At 38.4% G+C, this 26167-nt stretch overlaps 1 protein-coding gene across 4 annotated transcripts in view; it reads right to left on the reverse strand.

Moving 5' to 3' along the window:
- LOC135481744 (serine-rich adhesin for platelets-like) overlaps window positions 1–26167 on the reverse strand; it is a 52545-nt gene that overhangs the window by 14032 nt on the left and 12346 nt on the right. Inside the window, exons 3-5 of one of the 4 annotated variants that reach the window (XM_064761414.1) lie at window positions 12337–12429; window positions 11068–11188; window positions 10452–10634 (exon numbers count right to left, since the gene is read on the reverse strand). In XM_064761414.1, the coding sequence (XP_064617484.1) occupies window positions 10452–10634; window positions 11068–11188; window positions 12337–12399 (367 nt within the window). In that variant the 5' untranslated portion in view covers window positions 12400–12429. Of the gene's footprint in view, window positions 1–1502; window positions 1566–3049; window positions 3270–10232; window positions 10277–10451; window positions 10635–11067; window positions 11189–12336; window positions 12430–26167 lie in introns of those variants that run through there. The other 3 variants (XM_064761418.1, XM_064761415.1, XM_064761416.1) reach the window with 3 other exon arrangements.

Consider the following 26167-nt stretch of genomic DNA (forward strand, 5'->3'; position numbering starts at 1 on the left):
ATCATTAAACCTGGAAACTACCATGGTCAGGCTGTTACGAGCATCCTTTCCTGGTTCCATTCAGACAACTCCAATCCAATGATTTCAATGTCTATAATCATAATTATCCCCCAATGAAATAATAAACGGAATACACATTTACCTATCAACACATGAAACCAAATCAAACTCGTATCACACAGTACATCAGAACTCTCGTCATACTACAGCAAAACTACTACTACACCACAACAAAACTCCTGCCACACTAAAATAGAACTCCTGTCACACATCAGAACTCCTGCCACACCACAACAACACTCCTGCCACACTACAATAGAACTTCTGCCACACAATATCAAAACTCTTGCCACACTACAACAGAACTCTTGCCACATCACAAAACTCCTGCCACACTACAATAGAACTACTGCCATACCACAACAAAACTTCTGCCACACAACATCAGAACTCCTGCAACACCACAACAAAACTCATGCCACACCACAACAAAACTCATGCCACACAACATCAGAACTCCTGCCACACCACAACAAAATTCCTTTCTTCTCTTTCAAATGCTTAGAGAACAAAGCCCCAATATTTTGACAACTAGAAATCCTGCCATTATCAGAACTTAACAAATTCTAAATTCTTATTCTTACCCATAAATTCTTCCACCATCCAGAACTAATCCCAACTACCTTTAATACCTATCTCATTCCACAAACTGATGTACACCACTGCAACAACCATGGAAGATCTCTTAATTTAAATAGGCCACTCTACAGAAGTAACTTTTCATACTACTCATTTAAAGTATGCACGCCTTGGGAATGGAATCAATTATCAACATAAATCAGCAGTCTGACTTCTACATTTCTGCTTAAATCAAAACTAAAATCTTAATTCTTCCAACAGATGCTTATCATGTAGTCTTCATTCAGTAGCATATATGGATCATGCACATGCATTCAGTTTTGTCATATTTCTGTGGAGATAAAAAAAAATAACAGTCATGTGTCATCTGCACTATATGATTCGCCACTACCCTCACCATTATTAATAATCACGGTGGGATAGAGCAAGCTCTGTGGAGCTTTATTCCTGCCACTATTGTAATATATCGATATACATCTGTATGAAATTATATATGGTATATTGGTGAATAAAAAATCAATCAATTGCTCAAAACAGCAGAACTCCTTCCACACTACAGCAGAACTCCCACACAACAGCAGAACTCCTTCCACACTACAGCAACACACCCACACAACAGCAGAACTCCTTCCATACTACAGCAGAACTCCCACAAAACAGCATAACTCCTTCCACACTACAGCAGAACTCCCACACAACAGCAGAACTCCTTCCCTACTACAGCAGAACTCCCGCACAACAGCAGAACTCCCGCACAACAGCAGAACTCCTTCCACACAACAGCTGAACTCCTTCCCTACTACAGCAGAACTCCCACACAACAGCAGAACTCCTTCCCTAAAGTGCTGACGCACTGGTCTCACCTGTCTCGACCAGTGATGAAGTGTGTGTGTGGACTAGCTACACATTTAACCCACACAACCAAGAAACCATTAAAACCTGAGCTTCAAGTGTCTACTAAAAGCCTGTAAACTAGATACGAATGGAACAGATCTTATAAATCCTAAGACAGCCGACCAGAGAAATCTTCGCAGAATGGACACAAGATTCAGCCATAAATCATCTCCCAAGAACTGTACATTAGGCCCACCCTGTTCTAATGATTACATGATCACCAGGATACAGTCTCTGTACCATACTTCACGGGCGGGGATCAGCCCCTGGCAGCACAAAATAATTCTCTCCTTGTTACTGGACAGGAGAGGCAGCTAAAACAGGGTCTTGCCCATATGTCTATAGAATGCTATCACAGACAGTGTGCCATTGCACAACACTGCTCTGTACATTATCAGCCAGTGTTCTGCTATGTTAGCAGTGACACCAAAGTCAAGTTAGAGTTAGTCATAAATCCCAGAATGGTGCACTGGGTCCCTCACAAACAAAGGTGACATTGTGCACAGTACTTAAACCATCATCAAACCAGGAAAATTATCATAATGTCCCACATGAAAGCAGTGGAAGTCTTGTCAAAAGAAACAAGACAAAACTGGTTTAATCTCTTTGTATAGATCAAAAGGCATTTAATGTCAAGTTGATATATGCTTCACATTCAAACCATGATCAGGAAACATAAGGTGCCTTGGTGACCAGGCTAATAATACATAAACATGAATGATACTTCCTTTCTCCAAAACTACATAAAACCACATACTGTATTAAACATACATGTACTTATAGATGCAGAAATCACACACACAAAAACAAAAAACCTACACTGGATCTATGTGTCCAATACACCTTCTTCCAATCCAAATCAGCTTCTCCTATACTAACATGAATACATTACTGTCTAGGCCATGTTATGTTGAAAGTACACATTAAATCCAAGGCATACCTAATGAGAGAAAGCTTTCTTATACAATGATTATCCCTGTCAAATTTACTCACACTGTATTAGAGCTCGAAAATCTGAATGTCTATAAATTATTGGTGTAAACCATTACTACCAATGAGTTGGGCATATGCAGTCCTAGTGAGTTTCAGCTTGTCACATAAACTACAGTATTTCATGTCAAAATTAACTTCTACAACCTGGATGACTATGCTACAAGTACATGAATATGAGGTATCCTTCTAGTCACAGACAAACACACAAATGTGGATCCTTAAAAAAAAACAAAAAAAACCATTAAGCTTCATGGCAAAAGATTTCAGCACAGAGCTCCACAGGCCAGTACAACCAGCATTTCACTACATACGCCAGATATGCACATCCAAGATGAAGATTAATACCTCCTTAGCTCCAGAGCGGCTGGTCATACCCAGCACATTAACATGAGGGGGAATGGGGAACCGATCAAGATAATGTCTCTTTTACTCATAAACATACTCATGTAGTCACTTAACTTAGGTCAGGTTCAATTATGTCATCAGTAGACCTATGGGCACTGTAAAAAAAGCGGTAACTTACCAATGTCACTGTTTGCTCATAATACTGTTCTCATGTGAATAAACAGGCATGGAGACGCTGTCAAACTTACATGGATTGTCCTTAACACAACAGACACAGGTTTTCTGGTTCTGTCCTGTAAACTGGGCGAGTCAGGCCCCAGAAGCCAGCTGGCCCTTGTATCGGGTGTTCACATCTATACATTCACTGGTTTCTCCCGGTATCTATTCTCAAACTGAATCCACAGTACCAAACCTGGGGGATTTGCTCTCATCACATAGTGTAAACAATTCTCAGCTTTTCCCCATGTAACAGAGTTTTGTTAGAATATCACAGGGCTGTTCACAGAGTCAGCTAGTCTTGATCATCCAAACACATCAAGTATAAAGAGGATTGGCCCTGAATCAGGTCTGCTAACACAGCAGACAGTACTGGTGACTACTGAGTTAGGGTAGGGGCAAAAGCCCTAGGAAAACTTCTGTGGTATTACCCCAGGAGTAAGACTAGCTGTCAGAAGCCACATAGCTGGGTCTAGGTTATTCCAGGAGCTGCCAGAGCTGTTGAGTGACAAGACCAGAGAATGGCACAAAACTGCAGAAAATGAGACCAAAAAAAAAAAGGCAATAAATATACCTTACCTTTCAGCTTTTTGTCCATCTAGAGTGAGAGAGGCGGTAACCTGGAGCCATGGAGCAGTGGGAGGTGTGATGAACATTGAAATGCTTCGGGACAAGCAGCACAGAAAACTATGTTCATTAGCACTGATGTGGCCAGCGACTTAGGCAATTTCCCTGAATTTTCTGGCAGGATGAAATTCAATTAGAAGTCACCTGTTTCCACTAGGGTCTGAGGCCAAAGTTGCCCACATACAGCCCTCTGATTGATAACAGATGACGGCACACTTCATCCAGCTCTGGTTTCTCATTTAATGACCGCTGAACAGATACCATCAGCATCAGTATGGACAATATTAGAATCAACAGGGCCTGAATCATATCTAGCAGAACAGATAACCTTAACACTATATGTTCAGCCCTCAGAGACCTGGTACTATACCATCCTGACCAATATGATGGTGAAACTCTTCCGGCTGGTTATTAGATCTGTCCTTCCTCCAAAGGTAGTAATCAAATAAGGTTTACTACTGTCCGATTTTGTACTCAGAGATAGGGAAAACACGAGTAAAGTGGACCAGTAATGGTTACTTAGTCACTGGAATGTCAACATCAATCATATCAGATGATTCAGAAATAAAAGTGGATTAGAATATGACTATGCACGAATGAATAATGATGCAGATCACATGTGGTAGAGTATTTCAGTAAGTGTTTCCCACCCGCAAACCAAATTACCTCCGGCCACAGACGACCAATGTTAAACTTAAGTCTTCTGTCAGATGCCAGTCCGCTTGTTTCTTCGTCTACTTTGTAACTGTTAAATACCAAGGTTTTCATTCCATAAATAAGCACCACATCACAAAATCCGGTGTCCTGCAAACATCATATACATTTCAGGGCCGGGGTGTAAAACAAAACAAGCCAAACCAACAATACATTTGAGGAGCTTACTTTTAGTGTATTATTGTGGTTTTTTGCATGTTAGACAAACATGCCTTAAGTATAACAGTGTCATACACCAAATATCCTCCTCTTAACTATATATACAGGAGACTACAGCTAATTATGTCTATGTCACATATATACATACAAGTACAATAGCTTATATCACCCTGCAGTCTCTTGACATACTAGTCATTACAGTTTCATGTATCTGTCTCAGCACTATATTTGTGATGAATAAACACAGGCAGGTAAAACTGACTGGGGAGCCTTCAGAGACTCTTCTTGTCTCAGTATAATATCAAAACAATCATCAAAGACAGATATCAGGCAAACACACAGAAGAGGCCACTTAAGAAGGACATGTAATATAGCATGTTATAAAGCCTAGCAGTGTACCAACTTCTCCTCCCATACCAAATTGCAGGTATTACAACTACAAATCTACTTATAAAGAAAAAAATCTGCGCCAGACACAGAACTCAGTCAGACTATCACACACGTTTTTTGTGCAAAAGCATAATACACACACAGATAGGTAGCCCAAAGCTAGGCTGGACATTCCTACCATAACGACCAGCTTCCATGAATTCATGAACTTCCATGAGAACAATTTCACTATAAAAAAAAGGCCTCAAACCCTACCTTATATTTGCTATTCTCTGATTCCCTGATACGAACAAACCGTAAACATGTCAAAACCGGCATCGGTAAACCATCTTTCAACAGTAATCTAGCCGTTTAACCTTTTGAATTGGGCAAACCAAACTAATGTCCACCATGTATGGATTTTTTTTTTCGAACTTCAGGCAGGGTGATCGGCCACACCCATATGTTAAATACTAACATAGCAAAGATATTGTGTCTAGGGAACATTTATCATGAAAAGGTGTTGGGGTTCTCCTTTAAGAAATGCATGCCCTGTAAACAGAATGTTGGGTAAAATTTTCACCGCCCATCATCTGCCCGAAGACAGTAAAAATAAGGTAAGGTTTGAGAAGTTTTTTTCAGTGAAATCGTCCGTGTGTAAGTCCATTTGACCGAAGCGGGGCGTTGCAGTAAGAACGTCCAGCTCAGCTTTGGCCTAACGAAAAGAACAGTCTTATTCTATGTGAATATACATGTACATGCTTCACTATCCAACCTAACCCAAGACAGAGACACAATATCCTGCAAAATACACGTATGTTCAGAGAGGGACAATTCTACAGTTATATTAGTGAAACACAGAGGCAAGCCCTTGGACAACTTTTAAATTAAACCAAAGTGTTGATAATAAATGCACATCACTGCTTGAAATATAGATCCATAATTTATAAGCTAACAACTGTTCACTCTTGACCTAAGCGGGAAATGCTCCTTACATGCAAAAAAAAAAAACCACAGCACACGGATCCCTTTCATACTACAGCATGATGAACATATGCTGAGCTGATTACAAAAAGCCCACAGTTACTTTGTGGAGGGTACACGTTCAGATTAATTTCAAAGTAAACTGTGCATTCTACACAGAAGTAGGATGTGAAACCCAGGTGTAATTTAAGATTTCCTGTGGGTGACAGTTTTAAACAAACTGAGTGGAGGAATAACAGACACAAGTCAAGAGTTTAGTTTGGTGAAGATTTGGGTTCACTGCACACTGAAGAGCAGCAGCTGCTACAGTACTGCTGACGGTGGTAAAGTGTAAATGTGCTGAGTATGAAGAAGTGCAAAGTATGACACAAATGACTGTAAAGCAGACGCTGCTACAGTACTGCTGACCGTGGTGAAGTGTAAATGTGCTGAGTATGACACAAATGACTGTAATGTAAAGGACCTAAAATTTCATTCCTGGCTAGGTTAATCATTTCGTCTCATTCCAAGAGTTCTTATTTAACTTAGAAAGGTGTTTTGAAGTTTGTTAGGATGGTAAAATGACCTCATAAAGTAAAACTGTGTGAATTAGTGCAAAAAAGTAATATTCCAGGACCATTAAATGCTTATAAAACTAGACATTTTTAATAATTTTTTAGGTCAAAAAACAAATACAGTATTCAAGATTCAAAAACATGGCAGTTGATAATTTAAAGCTATGAATTATTTACCAACAATTCAAAAATGAAAACCCAGGAGAAATAAGCCTACTATCACTTTGATACCTGTATCAACTGGCACAGAAAATATTTTTAGAGATACAAAGTACCATATATAACATACACCCACTGTGGAACAGTTGAAGAAAGTCTACAAACTGATTTAAACACATTATCTCTTTTGATGAGACTAAATTATGTGAAATTGTTGGACGACTGGGTCAGTCTTGCCAAATCAACATTGTATACATAAACATTACATAAACTGTACATCAAAAACTTCACTCATGTCGCACTACAAATGATCACATTCATATGCGTTATTTGCCATACTATCTGAAATATCTATATTTAGACCCAATGAGATCAGCAGTAATAAGTAACAATTCGTCTAAAGTTGCAAAACACTAGAAAAGTAACAAACAAAACACATGTATTATGACTTTTCCTCGCTTCTGTTGATAAATAATTAACTAAACGCAAAAGGTGAAGTGTTGTCTAAAATTGAACATTTCATTTCTAGGAAGAGCAGCAGAACCTCTATTTCAATAAGACTATACCTGAAACCTCACCTGATATAGTGCCTGACTGACACACAGCTGGACATGCACAATCTATTTCCAGCACCATACACTGGGTTATTTCCCTTTAATGGTTACCAGATGTTGCCACGCTTTGAGGACCACAGGGTATTTGTCAGAAATGAATGGTCAATTAAAGTTATAACTGACAGTCATATGGGATTTAGCCAGCTGGCCATTGCCGTATATCTGCCCCTGGATAGCATGACCATAAGATGGTTCCTGTCAAGATCTGATCGCTGATAACCACAGACAACGCCTCATTCCCTCAAACTGTCATGAAAATACTTCACTATGTTAGCTATCATTTTCTGAACCATCAGCAAATTCTAAGAAGAAAATTAGGGTAGCAGATCATTTATCACTCCAAAATGTCAAATTTCAAAACATGTAAATGGGCAGTTGCTATGCAGATGCCTCTTTGCAGAGAGTGTGAGCAGTTAGCCTTCAAACTGATTGAATTTTTTATCAGGACACAAATGCATTATCTAGATACCTTAGTCACCAATATAAATAAAACTAAAAATTGTTAGAGATAAAATATAATATGTGTTCAGTGCACAATCAAGTCATACATCTGCTTACTTGTTTGATATGGAGACACCAAGATGAAACCACTGTCGGGTCGGATGGAATGACAGGCTGATAGACAGAAAAGTTGAAAATAGCATCCCCACTAAACTCAGGGAGGGGATGCTTCAAAAAGTACAAGCACAAAATGTATGTGGCAACAGAGTTCGATGTGTACAACAAATGTTCAGCAAGGGAGATGGGGGTTGTGATGGGGGTTGATGGGGGTTGTGATGGGGGTGTGATGGGGGTTGTGATGGGGGTTGATGGGGGTTGTGATGGGGTTGATGGGTTCAGAATTATGCCTATTTTCTATTTTCATATAAAAAGACAATTAACACTGAATAAGGCCACACCAATTTACATCTTTGCTTTAGCGACAGAATGGATCTTTTTTTCAATGTAGAAAGAGGGTATAAAAATAAAGCTTAGTTTTATTTAGTGTCAACTCGCTTGTAATACAAAAAACAAAATTCATGTCACTTACGGATGCGAAACTTGACCTCACTTGACCCAGCTGAATTAGGTAAGCTGTCATTTATCTACAATGCTTAAGGTGAGATTAGAGATGTAGCTTTTCATAGCATGTCTATTACTTAAAAAAAAAAGTCTTATGATAAGTTTAGAGGGGAGAACAGCCTTAGTTATAGAGTGCAAAAGATACATGCCAACAAAAAAATGCAAGCTACATGTGCATATATATAGATTACACAGTCAGACAATAGTGAACACTAGACACATGGCTCTAAGTTGAGCAACTGCAGTTAACTGCATGGAGGTCAAAGGTCAACAGCTGATGGGGCTGGGCAGGGTATGTGCAATGAAAACCCTGGTCTACTTTCTGCTTCACTAACAGCCTGAGGTGCAGACGCCACAACTTTAACTGATTACTTCCCCTCAGACCCTGGTGCTGTGCGGTGGAGGTAGGGGGGGAGAGGAAAAAAGATCCAACTTATTGCAGCCATTATGGCATACAGCAGATGGGGACCTTCTATAAATATCCACGAAGGTAAAGCTATCTGGTTGTATCAGGCCGATACATCAGACTTACAGAGATAAGCTACATGTACAGCATCCTCTTTACCTACATGTCTCTGCATGCATTCTACATACATGATGGTGTCCTGGCCTTCACGCTTTAAACTATAGTTCAGTAGACATAGTAATAAAGGCAGTTCACCCATATATCTTAAATATGTACGAAACTCAGTGCTTATCATAACAAAACATTGCACCCAGAAGAGAGAATAAAATCCCTCTGAAATCAATTATACAGATGCACTACACATTTTGAACCCAAGGTAACCTTACTGAATTGAATCATTACGCCAAAGAAGAGAATCCACAACATCTGTATTTTTGCGCAGTGAAGAAAGTTTGCCATATTCTAATAAAAAAATTGGGCAACAACACACAATTACTGGGTAACATTGTTAAACAAGGTTAGTTAAAGCTTTTTAAAGCTGACAGCGCAGTGGACCATTTCTGTCAATAGCCTGACGCTGACTAAGCCAGTGACTAAGATGTTAACATCTTGTTTTCCACTCCTTACCCCCCATACATCAGAACACAATGGGTTCTACCTCTTAACACCATCTCACCTGGGAGGGAGAAAGTACTAGCCATACATCTTCTTACCATCGCAGAAAATGAGGTAGATAGACATCCTTATGGCCATGCTATCTGTGCACAAAACCATGTTCCCAACTTATTTATCCTTTGTGTCCCCGACTTGTTCTCATAAACACAGGATGTTTAGTGAAACTGATAGATAAACACAGCCGCAGATATACAATTACATTTTCTCTGTATACATACAAAGTCTCATTTAGTACTACAAAGAAAGCCATATCCATATCACCACCCTGCAGAAGTCCAAACAGTGAAACTATATGTGTAAGTTAATTTTTTCCCTCTTTTGCCAATATAGGAACACGGCACCAAATAATCCATTTAGCTTATACTACTCTTGGGTGGTCAAATTAATTGACCCTGCATCCTCCATTCATACTACCACTATACAGTTGTTATACTTATAAATACCAGGTAGTATACACCTGGAGAAGAGATCAAAGACAATTATAAATTCTGCCTGAATTTACCCGTGTCATATAGCACGACCACAACAAATGAGATGTGATTACACAGTACTGCTTGCCAAGAAATACTTATGATGTTGATAAGGAGTACATCTTTTTCTCTCTCTCTTTCTGCATTTGCACACAATACCTGTAAATCGTAACACTACACCCTATATCAGTAAATGTGGTGATCAAATTACAAAAATGTAATTGAAATTCACTGAAGATCATGAATATTCCCAATTTAATGATCAATGAAAATGGCTATGTTCACACGCATACACGCACACTGCCTTTGAACAGGTCCACTTTTTAAACTTATCTGTCCAAAATCAACTTACCTGTCCTAAATCAACTGATTACAGGTGTATGCACCAGCCATCATCTAAGACAGAGTATGAAACAGCCCTTAAGCTGGAACAGCTGCTACACTCAAGCCTCAACACTGAACATACACTCAACTGCTTCCACGTATCATGACCATAAACAGGTAAAGGTGTTTTGATTGCAGCACCAGAGCGGAAGCCAATTCCTGCCTACAGACATGGTGATGTGCTTACCTTGAGCCAGCCTGGTGGGTTTCTCAATGAGCAAACCATCCACAGCACAAGGCTTCGCCAGCGGGTGGAGTGTGATGACACCATGCCGGTTTTCTATGGAGCAGTGGTTGGCTTGTACCCCAGTCCCCTGCACCACAATATCCTGAGGGCTGCTGGACTGGTTTGTGCCAATGGTGGTGCACCCTGCAATGGGAAAAGAATGCGGTTAATAATCAGTCATGAGAAATTCTCAACTAGAATCCAGTTCTACTGATATCAGCAAATGTATCATAACTGAACTATCATTTATTCATGCTATATTTGTCCCTACTTACATATGCACATGTACATAATTGAGTATTTGCACAAATAATTGTTCAATAGCAGCTTAACTGAAGTTTAAAACTATTTGCATTTGCTGTATGTACACAATCACCAAAACTGTCATTTGTTGAAAGGGAGATAACTCAATCTGATTGGTCCCTACATTATTCTGACTCCAGTTGTGCCCACTTGAAATTTCTACATAACATGATAAATAGCAGGAAATTTTCATACTGAATGATTGTATTTGGCAACATTGTTACATACTTTTGGTTAATCAACACAAATGTGTGTATAAGATAAGACTACTCACCTTCAGGCAAAGGGTGTAGGGTGACAGCTGTACTGAGGCGCCCACTACCCAGGCTAACCAGGTGAGGCACATCGGAGTGAACCTTGACAGCATTCCCAGACTCGGTCACCTCCAGCTGATCCTACAACACAGCCATCACACCATGTACAAATTTAATGACTAATAACCATGCTTGTGTGGTCATACACTTGAATCAATGAAATTTTGTTGCATATCACTGAAATCTGAATCACTAAATCATTCAAACATTAGTCATTCAAATATTCCTTCATTCCCACATTCCAAGACATATACAAGTACACGTAATAAACCCAACAGGCAGACAAGTGTTCATATACAATGTCAGCCAGGACTCAAATCTGTTGTTAATAATTATTATTAAAACCAGCTTCAGGCCACCCACAATTTATGAGCCTAGCAATTTGATATGGGCCTAAATCTTTCCCCTTTAATTAAATAATGGCAACATTGTCCTTCAGCTACCTATATATGTACATTTACGTACACAGAGGTAACCATATGAGCACTCAGTACCTGTAGTTACTTATATGTAGGCAGTGTGGTGTTTCATCTGTAGACTTTCACCTGTGTTTGATCTATTATAAAATTACTTGTACATATCTAGAGCAACTTTTTCCAATAACCAAGCCTTTTCCAAATGCAATCAAGACTTAATAAACATTAAGTATAGGTATGTAGGTGCATTGCAAAAACAGGGTATTAAGAAAATGTCAAACTGATGCAAATCCATTCAGCTTTATGGTACATGTATATAATTTTGAAAATATTCTTTCTCAGAACATAAGCCATAATTTGAGACAAGTCTTCACTATACTGATTCAACAAAACAAAACTGCTTACAAGTAAATGTACAAGTACATCGATGTTTAACACCTATAGTTACATGAGATTAAACAGCCAACTGCATGTGTATCTTGACTGATTGACTGACTGATTATCATTATCTAACACTACATGTCTACTCTAGAATTTTCTCTTATACCATAGCAGTCAACTTCATCTGTTAAGGGAACGGGGGTACCCTGGAAAGCCTACCCACCTTTGGCAAGTTCCTGACAAACTTTCCCACATGTGACTTGCAGATGGGCAAACCATATTGGTGAAAGACCAAGTCTTCAACAAACATTAGACTGCGAGAAAACAGGTATGTCAGGTCGCGAATGACAAAACACAACAAAGCATGCATGCAGTCCTTAAGTATATGAACGCCATTCTGATCAGGGGAAATGTTGTGATACATGTACTTACAGGTGTCACCTTAGCCGGCCGAGTCGTGAGATCCGTCACCTTGTACAATCTCGCGTTGTCCATCGTACTCTAAGACATTCTGACCACATCAACCTGTAAGCAGCAAACAAGGAAATATAATACAAAACCAAAAGCAATAAAATGTCCCAGTATTGATCTTAGGCAGCGATTTAATACCAGGCCCTATCTTCCTGATCTATGGCAACCGTCCCTTCCTTTCAACACCGAATCACACTCACAGACAAAATCAAGTTAACAGGCTGCCCAAGTTAGAGTGACCGTCCTGAGATAAGAATACATGATGTAGAGTACAACTGCAAGTATCTGCTCATAAATAATACACTCCACCTTTGTCTTTACACCCATAACCAAGTCACTTCAGTCTACATGCTCCAACATACATTATATGTAATCTGTATTTAGGTGTGTAACAGTTAACTGTATGTAAACATCGCTTTGAGTAAACAAGTTCAATCAGCATTCACTGCTAAATATTAAACCTACAAGTATGCTGATTCCAGATGCTGATGAGAAAGGAAAATAAACATGTACATAACGACACTCACGGACAAATAACATCACAGTGCATGTGCACTCCAACTCATTAATCACTTTATACTATTTAATTGGTGTTTCAAAGAAGGAGTATGAACTGATGTCAATGCATTCAATTATATGCCACTAGCGACAATCCCAATATAAATTAGAAACCTGTACATGAACAAGTTTAAACTACAAGAAATGTCCATTTAATCCTGCATTAAACTTAAAGTAAGAAAAAATTTCAGACTTTAAGGTCATAAGGTAATGTAGTTTACCTGTAAAGGTCAGTTATTTTAATTCCTTTGAACAATGCATTTAATCGTCTTTTTAACAAATCTTTGGACAGCCAACATAATCCTAATTGCATGTACATGTATTAAAATCCATTTTATCCTGTGGCATACTTTTGCGCCTATCTGGCTCCATGGTATCTCCCCAAAGTATACAACTGCTGCCCTTCCAAACACAGAACCTAACATACATAGAGAGAACGTTAAGGACTTCTGAAGATGTAAAGGCAACAAGACAAGTCTTTTCTTGTTCTACATTTTAAATATGTAAAGCAAGACCTTAATAACGAAGGCTATTCGTCTTTAAACAATTCAGATCTTCCCAATGCCAAATCTTGAAAAAACTGTGATAACAAGCACATTATGCTTCCAGATCCTCATTTTGGAGCTTCATTAAAAACATCCTCTTCATGGATTTACATCGCAGATAGGAAATCTACTGGTTCTACAGTAAGATGCATTTTGTTTGATGGCTACTACCCTAATTCTTCAACCTTTCAGAACTTGAAAGCGCAACTTTCGGCACCATTTATGCACATTTTTAATTTTGGAGACAAAAATACATTGGGTGGGTTGGTCAGTTTCAGGGTTTTCCAAAAAAAAGTATCACTTTACCAGTGTACAAGGAATAATGCCTTAAGAATATGCTTGAATAAACACATGCAAATTAAGGTTGATGAATTACAGTACTGGATCTCTGGCTGTGTATAACACTGATGGTGAGATAGTGTATAAAACAAGGGGTTTATACTTACATGTACATGTACTAGAAACCCTGTCCACTTTACTAATTATTATGTTCACAAATTCTTGATTATGGCTGATTACACGCCGAAAGTGGCGACTGCACCAAATGTGCAGCCCAAGTTTGCTGCTGGCAGGTTATCAGTCAGGGGAGGCCTGGTCATAATTAGGACGCCAATTACAGGTATTTAGCTGGTCCATTTCTGACAGAACTGTTCCCAGACTAGCTTCAGTTCCCTGGGATAACATCAGTCACAGGGTTTACCAGGTCAGGGGCTGGGGGGTACCCTATCTACATGTACATCATGTACTCCTACATCCTAATGCATGATTAACTAAAGATTCTGACAGACACATCCCAACGTGTGAAAATTTTGTACATGCTTGTACACCCTGTATCAAACATAAAATTTTGTCCTTTACTAAGTTACTCATTTTGCTTGATTCACAGAGTTCTGTTGAGCTTAGAATTTTGGTGTTCTGAGGTTTGTTTGTAAGGTAGAATGACATCCTACTGGAAAAATTTAAGTTTCAGCACCAAAACTTTTATTACCTTTATTTGCCTCTAAAAATGCAATCTCACAGGAAAATTTAGGCCAAATACAGCATTCATTATCAATGTATGACCTTACGCGCACTTTCTACTTGCATAAATTTCTGAAAGTACATGTACATACATGAAGTGCAAATCTGGAGCTGTTCACCATATGTGCCTAACTCACAACTTGTTAACTTGTGCATATCATGCATACATGTATATATATGCATATCATTAAGCGATGACACTATACATAAAGCTGTACCTCCATTACATACCTGTACCATAGTTGTGTGCAAGTAAAAACACCTCATCACAGCGAGGCGTGACATGGCATAATCTACTTCTAATTAATCAAATGATAATAATAATTTCATTCCACTGCTACTTTTTGCTGCCAGCTCACACATATTTTCATGTAACATGCCAGCCTGGCAGTGTTCAAGCAGGCAACATGGAGTAGTCTGGTATTCCAGCATTACAAGTGCTACTGAATTACGGGATAAGTGCCTTTATAAGAGCTAGTTTCAGACAGCCCTTACGAAAGTTTCTTCTTGAGCAATCAAACACTTCAGTCATAATGCTACTGGTTAAGTACCGCAATAAATGAAGGTCTGCACAAATTAAACGAACCAAACAGTCCCTGGCTGAAATGAGAATTACGAGAAGTGTGAACTCCGAACAAAGTTCTCTTCAAACATCTCATACTACTTGTACATGTAAATATACACTGAGCAGAAAATATGCCAGGCAAACTACCCATGTTAAGTGTTAGTGTCAGCGATGAGGCGTAAAACTGTATCACGTCATTCCACATCATGTATCACGTACATACATTAAATAGAGCTAAATCACAATGTACTGTACTTATGTAACAGCCCTCACAGCTTGTTAGTCACAACTAACAGTGAACGCTGACCCACATTATGTCAACATTCTCTCAGACATTTTTGACATTTTATACAAGTTGAGATCAAAATGTCAATATATGTCAAAGTTAAAAGTGCCAGCTATGGTGTGAGTGGTAACCTAACGAGAGTTGTGCAGGGCTTTACAGGAGAAAGCAGACATTTAATTCATTGATTTATTTGACTTCTGTCCTCGGCCATACTGAAGAAGTAACTTGTAACTTGGTCACTTTATGGATGTGATAAACTGGCATGCTAAAATACCAGACTTTGGCAAGTACATGTGTAAGTACAAAACTTCAAAATATACCACAGATTTTCACCAACCAAACTCCATGTGCATACCATAATAGAAATGATCTTCATCTAACTTCATTCAAGATCCACCAAATAGGTGTTACAAGTGCTGTGTACAAGTACCACTTACTGCACCCACATGAACAGTGGCGGCAGTGAATACCAAGGACTCACAATCAGAAGCTGGGCTTGAACCCACATTCAATGAATCCTTGCCACTGAAGAAAAAAAACGTCTTAACTACGCAGCCTTAACACTTTCCTAAAAATCATTAAAACAAAATCAGCAAAGACAAAGGTGAATTCAGTTGATAAAGACACAAAGCGCTCAAACTGACAAGAGCAGCTGACTGAATACATGTAATAAGTTTATCTCTGAAATGTGTAGTTACTGTATGTAGTATGTAAAGTCCTTCAGCTTCACTGTCTTCTATCATTTACATTCTGCTACTTGATATACACACATCACTACATACATATCACAGTTTTACATTTCATACAGATCATAACTTGGCCCGAATTAAACATGTATCCGTCTCTGACATTTAGTTTGACAGATTACATCACAGTTATGCTGGTCCATTTGTGAATATATCATTACCAAGTGTGGGTAACCCCTCATGTTATCACAGCTGTGATATGCTACTAGGGGAAACAGAGGGCTCTTGTCCTGGACTGGCACCCCAGAAGAAAGACCGACAGTCACCTAGTCTGCCCCCCACACCCACTTAAACTTGTACCAAACGCCTGTTTATGATACACAATAAGGGCATCTGTGCTGCAAACCTAAAGATACACAATGTAAATTCATTACTGTATGCAACAAACCTAAAGATACACACTGTAAATTCATTACTGTATGCTACAAACCTAAAGATACACACTGTAAATTCATTACTGTATGCTACAAACCTAAAGATACACACTGTAAATTCATTACTGTTACTGTAGGCTACAAACCTAACGATACACACCGTTAAGTCATTATTGTATGCTACAAACCTAATGATACACACTGTAAATTCATCACTGTATGCTACAAACCTAAAGATACACACTGTAAATTCATTACTGTATGCTACAAATCTAAAGATACACACTGTAAAGTCATTACTGTATGCTACAAACCTAATGATACACACTGCAAATTCATTACTGTCTGCTACAAACCTAACGATACACATCGTAAATTCATTACTGTATGCCACAAGCCTAAAGATACACACTGTAAATTCATAAATGTATGCTACAAACCTAACGACACATTGTAAATTCATTACTGTCTGCTACAAACCTAAAGATACACACTGTAAATTCATTACTGTCTGCTACAAACCTAACGACACATTGTAAATTCATTACTGTATGCAACAAACCTAAAGATACACACTGTAAATTCATTACTGTCTGCTACAAACCTAACAACACATTGTAAATTCATTACTGTATGCTACAAACCTAACGATACACACTGTAAATTCATTACTGTATGCAACAAACCTAACAATACACACTGTAAATTCATTACTGTCTGCTACAAACCTAAAGATACACATCGTAAATTCATTACTGTCTTCTACAAACCTAAAGATACACACTGTAAATTCATTACTGTTTGCAACAAACCTAAAGATACACACTGTAAATTCATTACTGTATGCAACAAACCTAAAGATACACACTGTAAATTCATTACTGTATGCTACAAACCTAAAGTTACACACCGTGAATTCATTACTGTATGCAACAAACCTAAAGATACACACTGTAAATTCATTACTGTATGCAACAAACCTAAAGATACACAATGTAAATTCATTACTGTATGCAACAAACCTAAAGATACACACTGTAAATTCATTACTGTATGCAACAAACCTAAAGATACACACTGTAAATTCATTACTGTATGCAACAAACCTAAAGATACACATCGTAAATTCATTACTGTATGCTACAAAAAGGATCAACATGCACACATTGGAAATTCACCTACAAATGATTCTTACTGAATACGACGCTGCACATGTACACGATCAGATATCATCTGAAATCATGAGACACAGGGAAAAAGTTAAAACAACGTTGCCCGCAATGTAGCTGTTGTCCAAATGATTAAACTGTTCTCATCCACAAGATGGTTTAAAGGAAACTGATGGAACAGTTCTAATCAATGGATATCAGACAAGTGATTAAACAACTAGCTCTCATCAATAAAGTAATTCAAAGGAAAGTGATTAAAAAGTTTAAATTCTCACAAAAAAAAGTGGTTCATGAAGGAGTGATCAAACAGTTCTCATCCACAAAGTGATTCAAGGATGAAAGCGCTCTCATCTCTGTCGTGGTCCAAGGAAAAGGAGGATCACAAAATGGTTCAAGGAATTAGAGGATCATGAAGTGGTCCAAGGAAATAGAGGATCATGAAGTGGTTCAAGGAAACAGACGATCATGAAGTGGTTCAAGGAAATGGAGGATCATTAAGTGATTCAATGAAATAGAGGATCATGAAGTGGTTCAAGACAAAAAGATGAATGAAGTGGTTCAAGGAATCAGAGGATCATGAAGTGGTTCAAGGAATTAGAGGGTCATTAAGTGGTGCAACAAAATAGAGGATCATGAAGTGTTTCAAGGAATTAGAGGATCATGAAGTGGTTCAAGGGAAAGAGGAATAAAGTGATTCAAAGAAAAGAGAAATAAAGTGTATCAAGGGAAAGATGAATGAAGTGGTTCAAAGAATTAGAGGATCGTGAAGTGGTTCAAGAAATTAGAGGATCATGAATTGGTTCAAGGAATTAGAGGATCATGAAGTGATTCAACAAAACAGAGGATCAAAAGTGGTTCAGTGAATTAGAGGATCAGGAAGTGGTTCAAGGGAAAGAGGAATGAAGTGGTTCAAGGAAAAGAGAAATGAAGTGGTTCAAGGGAAAGACAAATGAAGTCTTACAAGGAAAAGAAATAAAATAGTTTTCACAAACAAAGTGGCTCTATGAGAACTGATCAAACCATTTATCACTTGTATCCTTATGTTGTGTTATGTATGCCAGGCGGTTTATGATTCAGTCTATTTAAAAACTCTCTGATATTGGTGTTATCTGCTTTTATAATACACAGATTATACAAATTAAGTTGCATTTTGTGTGATTTATCACAAACTTGCTGAAAGAACAAAGACATATTTTAGTTAAATCAAAGCCTCCTCTGGAAACAAGTATAAATCATGCCTTACAAAGCAGATCAATTTGACAAATCTTTATGGGGATTACTACCACGTAGCTCATTGAGTGTACACCAGATTTGTGACAACTGAACAGATAGCGGATATTAAGCATGTAACCACATAGGTCAAATCTGAGCGAGGATGATTTCAACCCTCAGCAGTGATTCTTATCACAAAGGCAGTAGCACAATAGGCAACATTATTACCTAACTGTGAGCTAACGGGATATGGGAACTTGTGTCATCAAAGTCTGCCACACTGTGGTATGTGTGTCAGTTCCCCTGTACCCCCAGACAACATTCAGTCCCCAGTAAAACAGCCAGCAGCCACCTCGGCTCTGGAATGCTGCTAAATCTGGGTTTCAGACAGCTAGACAACTATTGCATATAGGCAAGGGGACATAACAGGTCCTATACACAATCTTACAAGGGGTCTTAGACAGTTCACAGGTGATGCCATTGTCATAACCACATTCAGACATAATCGTAATCCCATTCAAATAAGTCCTGGCTCTCTCTACACAGTAATTACAAAAGTGGGGTTACCATTATTAACAGTACAATACTCCATTGTTACAATCTTAATATTCAAAATTCCGTGAAATGCACATGTATGTATTACTTTTCAGATGAGCTATCATGCTACAAGTCCCAAACCTTTAATAGAGAGCACTAGTGACTTCAGTTTTTACCTGAATGAATTAAAACTATGCAAACAATGCAGGTTTAATTCTGTGTATACATGTGTGCAATGGTGACAACAAAACAAGGAACTGTTAATGCCCTTCATTCATCACATTTACAACAAGTATTGTAAGCTAAGTTTACATAAGGCCGGCCATTATCATCAACTATCAGAGCATCACTCTTCCAAATACTACATCATGTCAGTAATAAAAAACAGGGATGGGCAAATCATACCAAAATGCACGAAATATAAACACAATTAGTGCACCAGGCATATTTTACTCATAAGTAAGCATAGAAAATAAGCACGCATTGTTTACTTGAACAACACCAACTGAAACGCAAACTATGTCAACACAATAATATCACCTCTGATTTGTAAACATTAACAAATTGCAAATTCATTTAACCTTCATTACCACTGCTAAAATAAGGTTAGTGGCCAGGGCATACTACAATGATAGCCTTGTGAGTTTTAAATTGGAGCCTGCAGCGACAACACATTGGGCAAATAGTGGCCCATTCATAAAGGCCTCAGTGGCCTCATGCTTAATATTAACCCAGGAGACAGTTATACTGAGCATAGGGAAGTTACCATCAAGTGACTACTTCCTATGCAAGTGAACACACTTCCGAATCTTTGTCTGTCATACACTTAACTGGGACATGTTTTACCACCCACTTCACTGAAACCACACTACCATGATGCTCTTCTAAGGCAACCATGTATATGGAATATTGCACATATGCCCTCTAAAAAAATGCATATCAAGCCTGGTGAAAGGAAACAAAGTCTCCAAAATTTTTTTTAAGGTTTGCTACATCCACTTTACAAATAATTTCTTAATGGCTTGATCATTATCTACGCATTTTAAAAGTACTTTCCCCAAAATAACAGCCATTTCTCATCTATCATCAAATAAACCATGGAGGGAACAAAAGCAAAAACAGGAGAATAAATAAATCATTGAAAAGATGTTTACAACAAATTCACAGCATCTGAATATGAAAGAAGTAGTTATTATTATTAAAGTGAAGTTGAAATGTGCACAATATATGTATGCTGCCACCTGAATATACATGTATCATACGGCATTCGTGCACTGAAGTACAGAATGCCACCCTGTCAAAACCAACAATTTTTTCTGGTCCCACTTTACACATCATACAGCATTCATGCACTGAAGTACAAAATGCCAACCTGTCGAAACCAACAATCTTTTCTGGTCCCACATTACACATGTATCATACAGCATTCATGCACTGAAGTACAAAATGCCAACCTGTCAAAACCAACAATTTTTTCTGGTCCCACATTACACATGTATCATACAGCATTCATGCACTGAAGTACAGAATGCCTCCCTGTCAAAACCAACAAGTTTTTCTGGTCCCACATTATACTGGTATATACACATGTTTAAGTATAGTAAAATAAATGCACTGGGTATCTAAAATTTTAAGATCTTGTAGTGCACAACATTAAATTGTAAAACAGTAGAAAAATCTGGGTGAAATATGCCCGTTAATGCATTGTACTAGGTTTCTATTTAACCTCCTGGCTGCAGCTCAATAAGACTATGATGAACTCTGAGTGTAGTGCTTTTTTCCGCTCAAACACAATTAGCAACGAGAAGAATTATGTGTAGGAAACTATACATCCGCTGTTATCCATGGTCAGATACTCTCTAGTGCAACTGTTTGTACTTCCTCGACATCTTGAGATGAAGCACTTCACGTACAGAAGTTGTATTCAACTCAACTGATCTTACAAAGAGCAATAAAATGAAAACTGCCAACACAGTATCTCTTCTCTGTGTGAGGCTAATGGTTTCATCTCAGTTCAAAATACATTTTTAAAAAATCCAAACTAGAACATATTACAAAAGTACAACTAAGAGAGTCAATATGGACAGCTTTCATCTTCAAGATTAAGCAGCCTTAGCTTGCACTTAACAGGACTGAGGACTGACCTAATTTAATACGTACCTGTGGTCATGTCATTACTGTATATCACAGGTACAGATCCACAGCCTATTATATCCCCTTACAGTTTGCAGCAGAATGTTCATCTGAGAGCAGGCTTGTAATATGGTGATGTAAACAGACTAGCCTGGAGGCTAACGTGCACTTACATCGCGGATCAAAGGTCAACTCAACACTAAGTGCTAACTTTAGGATTAATCTGGATTAAACTAATCCAACAACAAACAAACCAACATGAAAAAAGAGTGCAGTGTCCCCAGCTCCTCTGCGTTGCACAAAGCAGCCTCTAGTAAAGTGGTACACGTGTAATGTACAAGTCAAGAACTACTGTTGACCAAGTTACAAATAGCACTTGCACCCCCGCATTATAAACTTGAACACGTTTGCGGTTCTTCACAATACATGTATACACAAAGGCACGAGTGTGAAGATGAGCTAGGGTTAAAGTACATTTGCTTATGCAGTCCAGAGTGGAGGCTTACCGCACTAAAGAAAGCTACAGGCCTGAATGTATTATAAGCAAACCTAACAACAGTCAATAAAGACTAAGTGATCATGTACGGCCAATTCTATGAATATGGAAATATTATCGACCACACATACCAGTTATGTAACCTTTAGATGTCATGTCAGCATCAAGCACTTCACTATTACATGTAAATATAAAGTATATTAATCATATAGAAATACACCACTACAAATCATTAATATATTGATAAGTCATATTCTTTGAACACATTTTTCTAACGGGTAAAGAATACATGCCCATGTACACTCTGGTCATCACTTCAACATCCTCTTCCTTCTTTCTTACACCTGTTAAAATTAGGTCTGGATATAAATAACCTTACCGCTGCTTTGTGAGAACTCCTGTTTCACCTTACCGCAACAGGTAAGATAACATCACAGAGAAAGGTGATTTTTCCTACCTTATTTTGACATAACGATTTGAAATCATGAGCACCTGGCTACATGGAGAGAGAGGGCCGTGAACTCCCCGTAGTGTCGGAGTCCGGCTCAAGGTCAGTGTTTCTGTCTACACAGAATGGAATCGATACAAAGGTCCATGAGTCAACTGGCATGTGTCCCAAACATGTCATTTCCCAAGAGAGGGATTCAAGCACAGTAATTACAGCACAGATTTCCGGTCTTACACAAAGCTCAAAGCATATGTTCAACGCATTAAATGGATATCAGTCACGTCAATGAACACTTAACATTGCCAGTTAATTACATGTAAATGTTTCAAATCTGTAGAGGTCCAATTTACAAATTTGTAAGTAAATATAATAAACAGATATAAAAACATGTATTTATATGTATTAAGATTGCATAGAAGTTTAAAATACATGTAGTATTACTGAACAGTTTGCCCACTCTGTAGCCATGCATAATGATTCACATGAAAATCTTCTGCATAAGGTAGTGAATACATGTACTTATGGATGGATTATACTATGGAGATGCTAGTAAATGTGTGGGCAGATGACTTGACATGGAAACCACCTGACGGTTTTGTACACATACATGTAAACTTATATAAATAGTCACTGTGTATATACTATAAGTATACTGTAATAACAAAGGTAAACCCTACACAAAAACACATACATATGTAATATCACTGTTTCTTTCTGGTCATTTACACAACTTCTGATTTATTTTAAAGAACGTTTCGATGTACATTCTAACATTGTTATCAAGCACATAAAGATTCAACTGATGCTAGAACGTACACTGAAACTTTGGTAAAAATAAACAAAAATTCTTAACCATAAAAAAACTTCATGATGTTACTGTCAACTTCTATATGCCTCTTAGAGAACAAATACAAGTAAATGTACCGTACCTGCATGTTCTTTTACATGTACATGTGTACAGGTGTTGTCAGAGTTAAGAAATGAGTGACAGTTTGGGTGGGCTGATCTCAGTCTGTCATCAGCATGTATATTACAGACTGTGCCTATGTTCTGGCGAAGATATATCAGCCACATGTTAAACACTGAGGGAAACATTTTTACAGCCCAGAAGCCCTTTTAACCTGGAATAACTGTCCCAATCCTAAAGCCTAACCTTTTCTGTCACTGTCAATGCTTGGCTGCACTCAATCATAACAATTCATGCAAAACAGAAAATGAATGGGTCTTCACACATGCACAAGACAAACTGACCAGTCCAATAGAAAAACTCATACATTTACCTGTGTACATGTCACTCTGAGTAGGATTAAAGAGTACCAGTAGATGTACATCAGTGAAAATCAGCACCTCCTCTCTGACTGGCTGGTTTCAGCTGCCTATATCACTTAGCTGGCTGTACAGGGGCACAGACAGTAGCCCTGAACCCCAGCCTTAGCCCACCAGGGACAGACAGCCTATTAAACTCTCTGACATGTAGTCTCCCTGCATGGGTATCTTTTCACACATCTCTCAGGGATCCAACTTTCCAATCAGGTACTGAAGAAGTAATAAATTTTCTCAGCTCTATTAAACTTAGTGAGAGAGAGGTCAGCTTCTGACATCTTTACATGTACATGTGTATGTATCCCTGAACATGTGCTAACTGGGCATAGCATCCTCAAAGAGATGAGGGTCCTTCACTGAAGGCAGTCCTTACGCTGCTCCCCACTCAGCCACAGATTTGCCAGAGGACCCAGTTGGGACCTCACCACAATAAAATGTCAACTTGTTGAAAGTCCATATATCCCAGACTGGTCCATGACTCAGAATTGGATGTAATTGCCACCATTAGTTAGCTAGACTCTGCTGTCTGCTATACTTATGGTACATCTACATGTACTAAGTATATAACAATGTTTTGGCTCCTAACCAGAAGCCAGTCAGCTCAGTCACTACTCACAACTATGGCCAGCCCCACTGGCCACATGCTCCGACCTTGAATGACATGCAATCCCCTCAACATAAAGGGAAAACAATGCACTTGTGCAAATACCCCGCCAAGCACAGCCAGCTCCACAAATACAACAGCTGCCCTAAATTCAAAACTTTAAAATGTGCTGCTAACTTTGTTAAAGTTAAACTTCACCATTCTAAACTTTCCAAAAAGGGTTGATGTGAATAAACACGTAATAAGATTCCCTCGACCTCTGAAGTCCAACCAAGTACAGTATATCAGGGTGTGCTTATTAAAATTTCCGCTCAATTGCAATCTGCACGCTTGGTGGCCATGTGATTAGTGGGAGTACCACATATAAAGATAGCATCATGTGACTATGTTCATGTGGGAGGCAGTTAATTTACTTACCATAGCCACAAAGGATAAAAAATACCCTAATTAACTGCACAATTCCCTTCACAACGAACACATGTGTGATATTTCTACCTGTTCTACTTAACCTGCACGGCTGTGTTAGAATGGGTGTATTCTTCTGACTGACATTTCTCCTCGCTGCTTCATTCATCAGACTCATCCTTTCATTTTCACACCATTATTTCCAGATATGTACCCAAGTACTGTAAATCCGAGAAGTAGTTGTTAGAACTGCATTCGCGAGGAAAGCAAGTGCCAGTCGCTTCAGATAAGTTTGTTGCCCAGTATGCATGTCATTTGGCGAAGACTTTCTCATTTACATGATAAACATTTAATCCCTTTCTTGTGTTCTCATCCAATCACTAACACAAGCAAACTTCAATGATTCATATTTTCCTATCATTTTGTTGACACTATCACTCTGTGTCATCTGTCATGTTTCTTTCATATATCTGTTTCATTTCAATTTTGTTTCTGACGGTTTTAAAATGTTTATACATGTACTTCACGGTATCATCAAAGTCCCTCATCACAATGAAGTCACCAGTGCTGTTCTGAACCATTTTAGTGTGTATCGCTATCATTTTTTTTCCTAACATATGGTGGCGTGTTACAGTGTTATAACCTAGGACTTGATTTCCAAAAACTTACAAGAGACTAAAATGTTGTGGAAGCGTTGGAAAGTGGCGTGGCCCTAAGACAAAACAGAATGTCCTACAGGCACATGTAGACTGGCCCCTTACTACACTGATACCTGCCAGGGATGAACTTGCCAGGCGAAGCATCATGATGAACCCTATGATTTATTAGTCTTCCGCTGGATTAAGGCAGGAATTGAAATTTACCTGAGGACCACACACAATCCATCCATCCAATCCCTCCAATGTCCAGAAAATAAAGCTTGTTGTGATTTATTGAACTATTTAAGTGACTGGTACTTAACAACATATTCAAGAGTATTTCACTTCCATTCACAGTTAGCATTCCCACTATGTTTGCATGTCATTATTCAGGGACTATTAAAGTAGACATAAGTCACATGTACAGTTCTTCATGTGGATCATACGGGAAGAATACAGTCAATATTGCTAACATTCGCCATGACAGAAATACTTAATCTCCTTCATCTATGACAACCAACTTAATCAACGTAAGCAGATGGTTTTGGATTCAATTTACCTTGCTCCATGCTGGTACAGTCCACACACATTATCACTAGAGATTCACAACTGAGGAAACTAGACTTACAGTTCACCCACATCTAGTCACATTTAACGCAAGCGCCAGCTGGGGCTCTCTTCATCAAGTTTACTTTACCACAATCACAGAGACTGCCAGATGCTCACACGAACA

Source organism: Liolophura sinensis, chromosome 1, assembly GCF_032854445.1.
Source record: "Liolophura sinensis isolate JHLJ2023 chromosome 1, CUHK_Ljap_v2, whole genome shotgun sequence".
Lineage (NCBI taxonomy): Eukaryota > Metazoa > Mollusca > Polyplacophora > Chitonida > Chitonidae > Liolophura > Liolophura sinensis.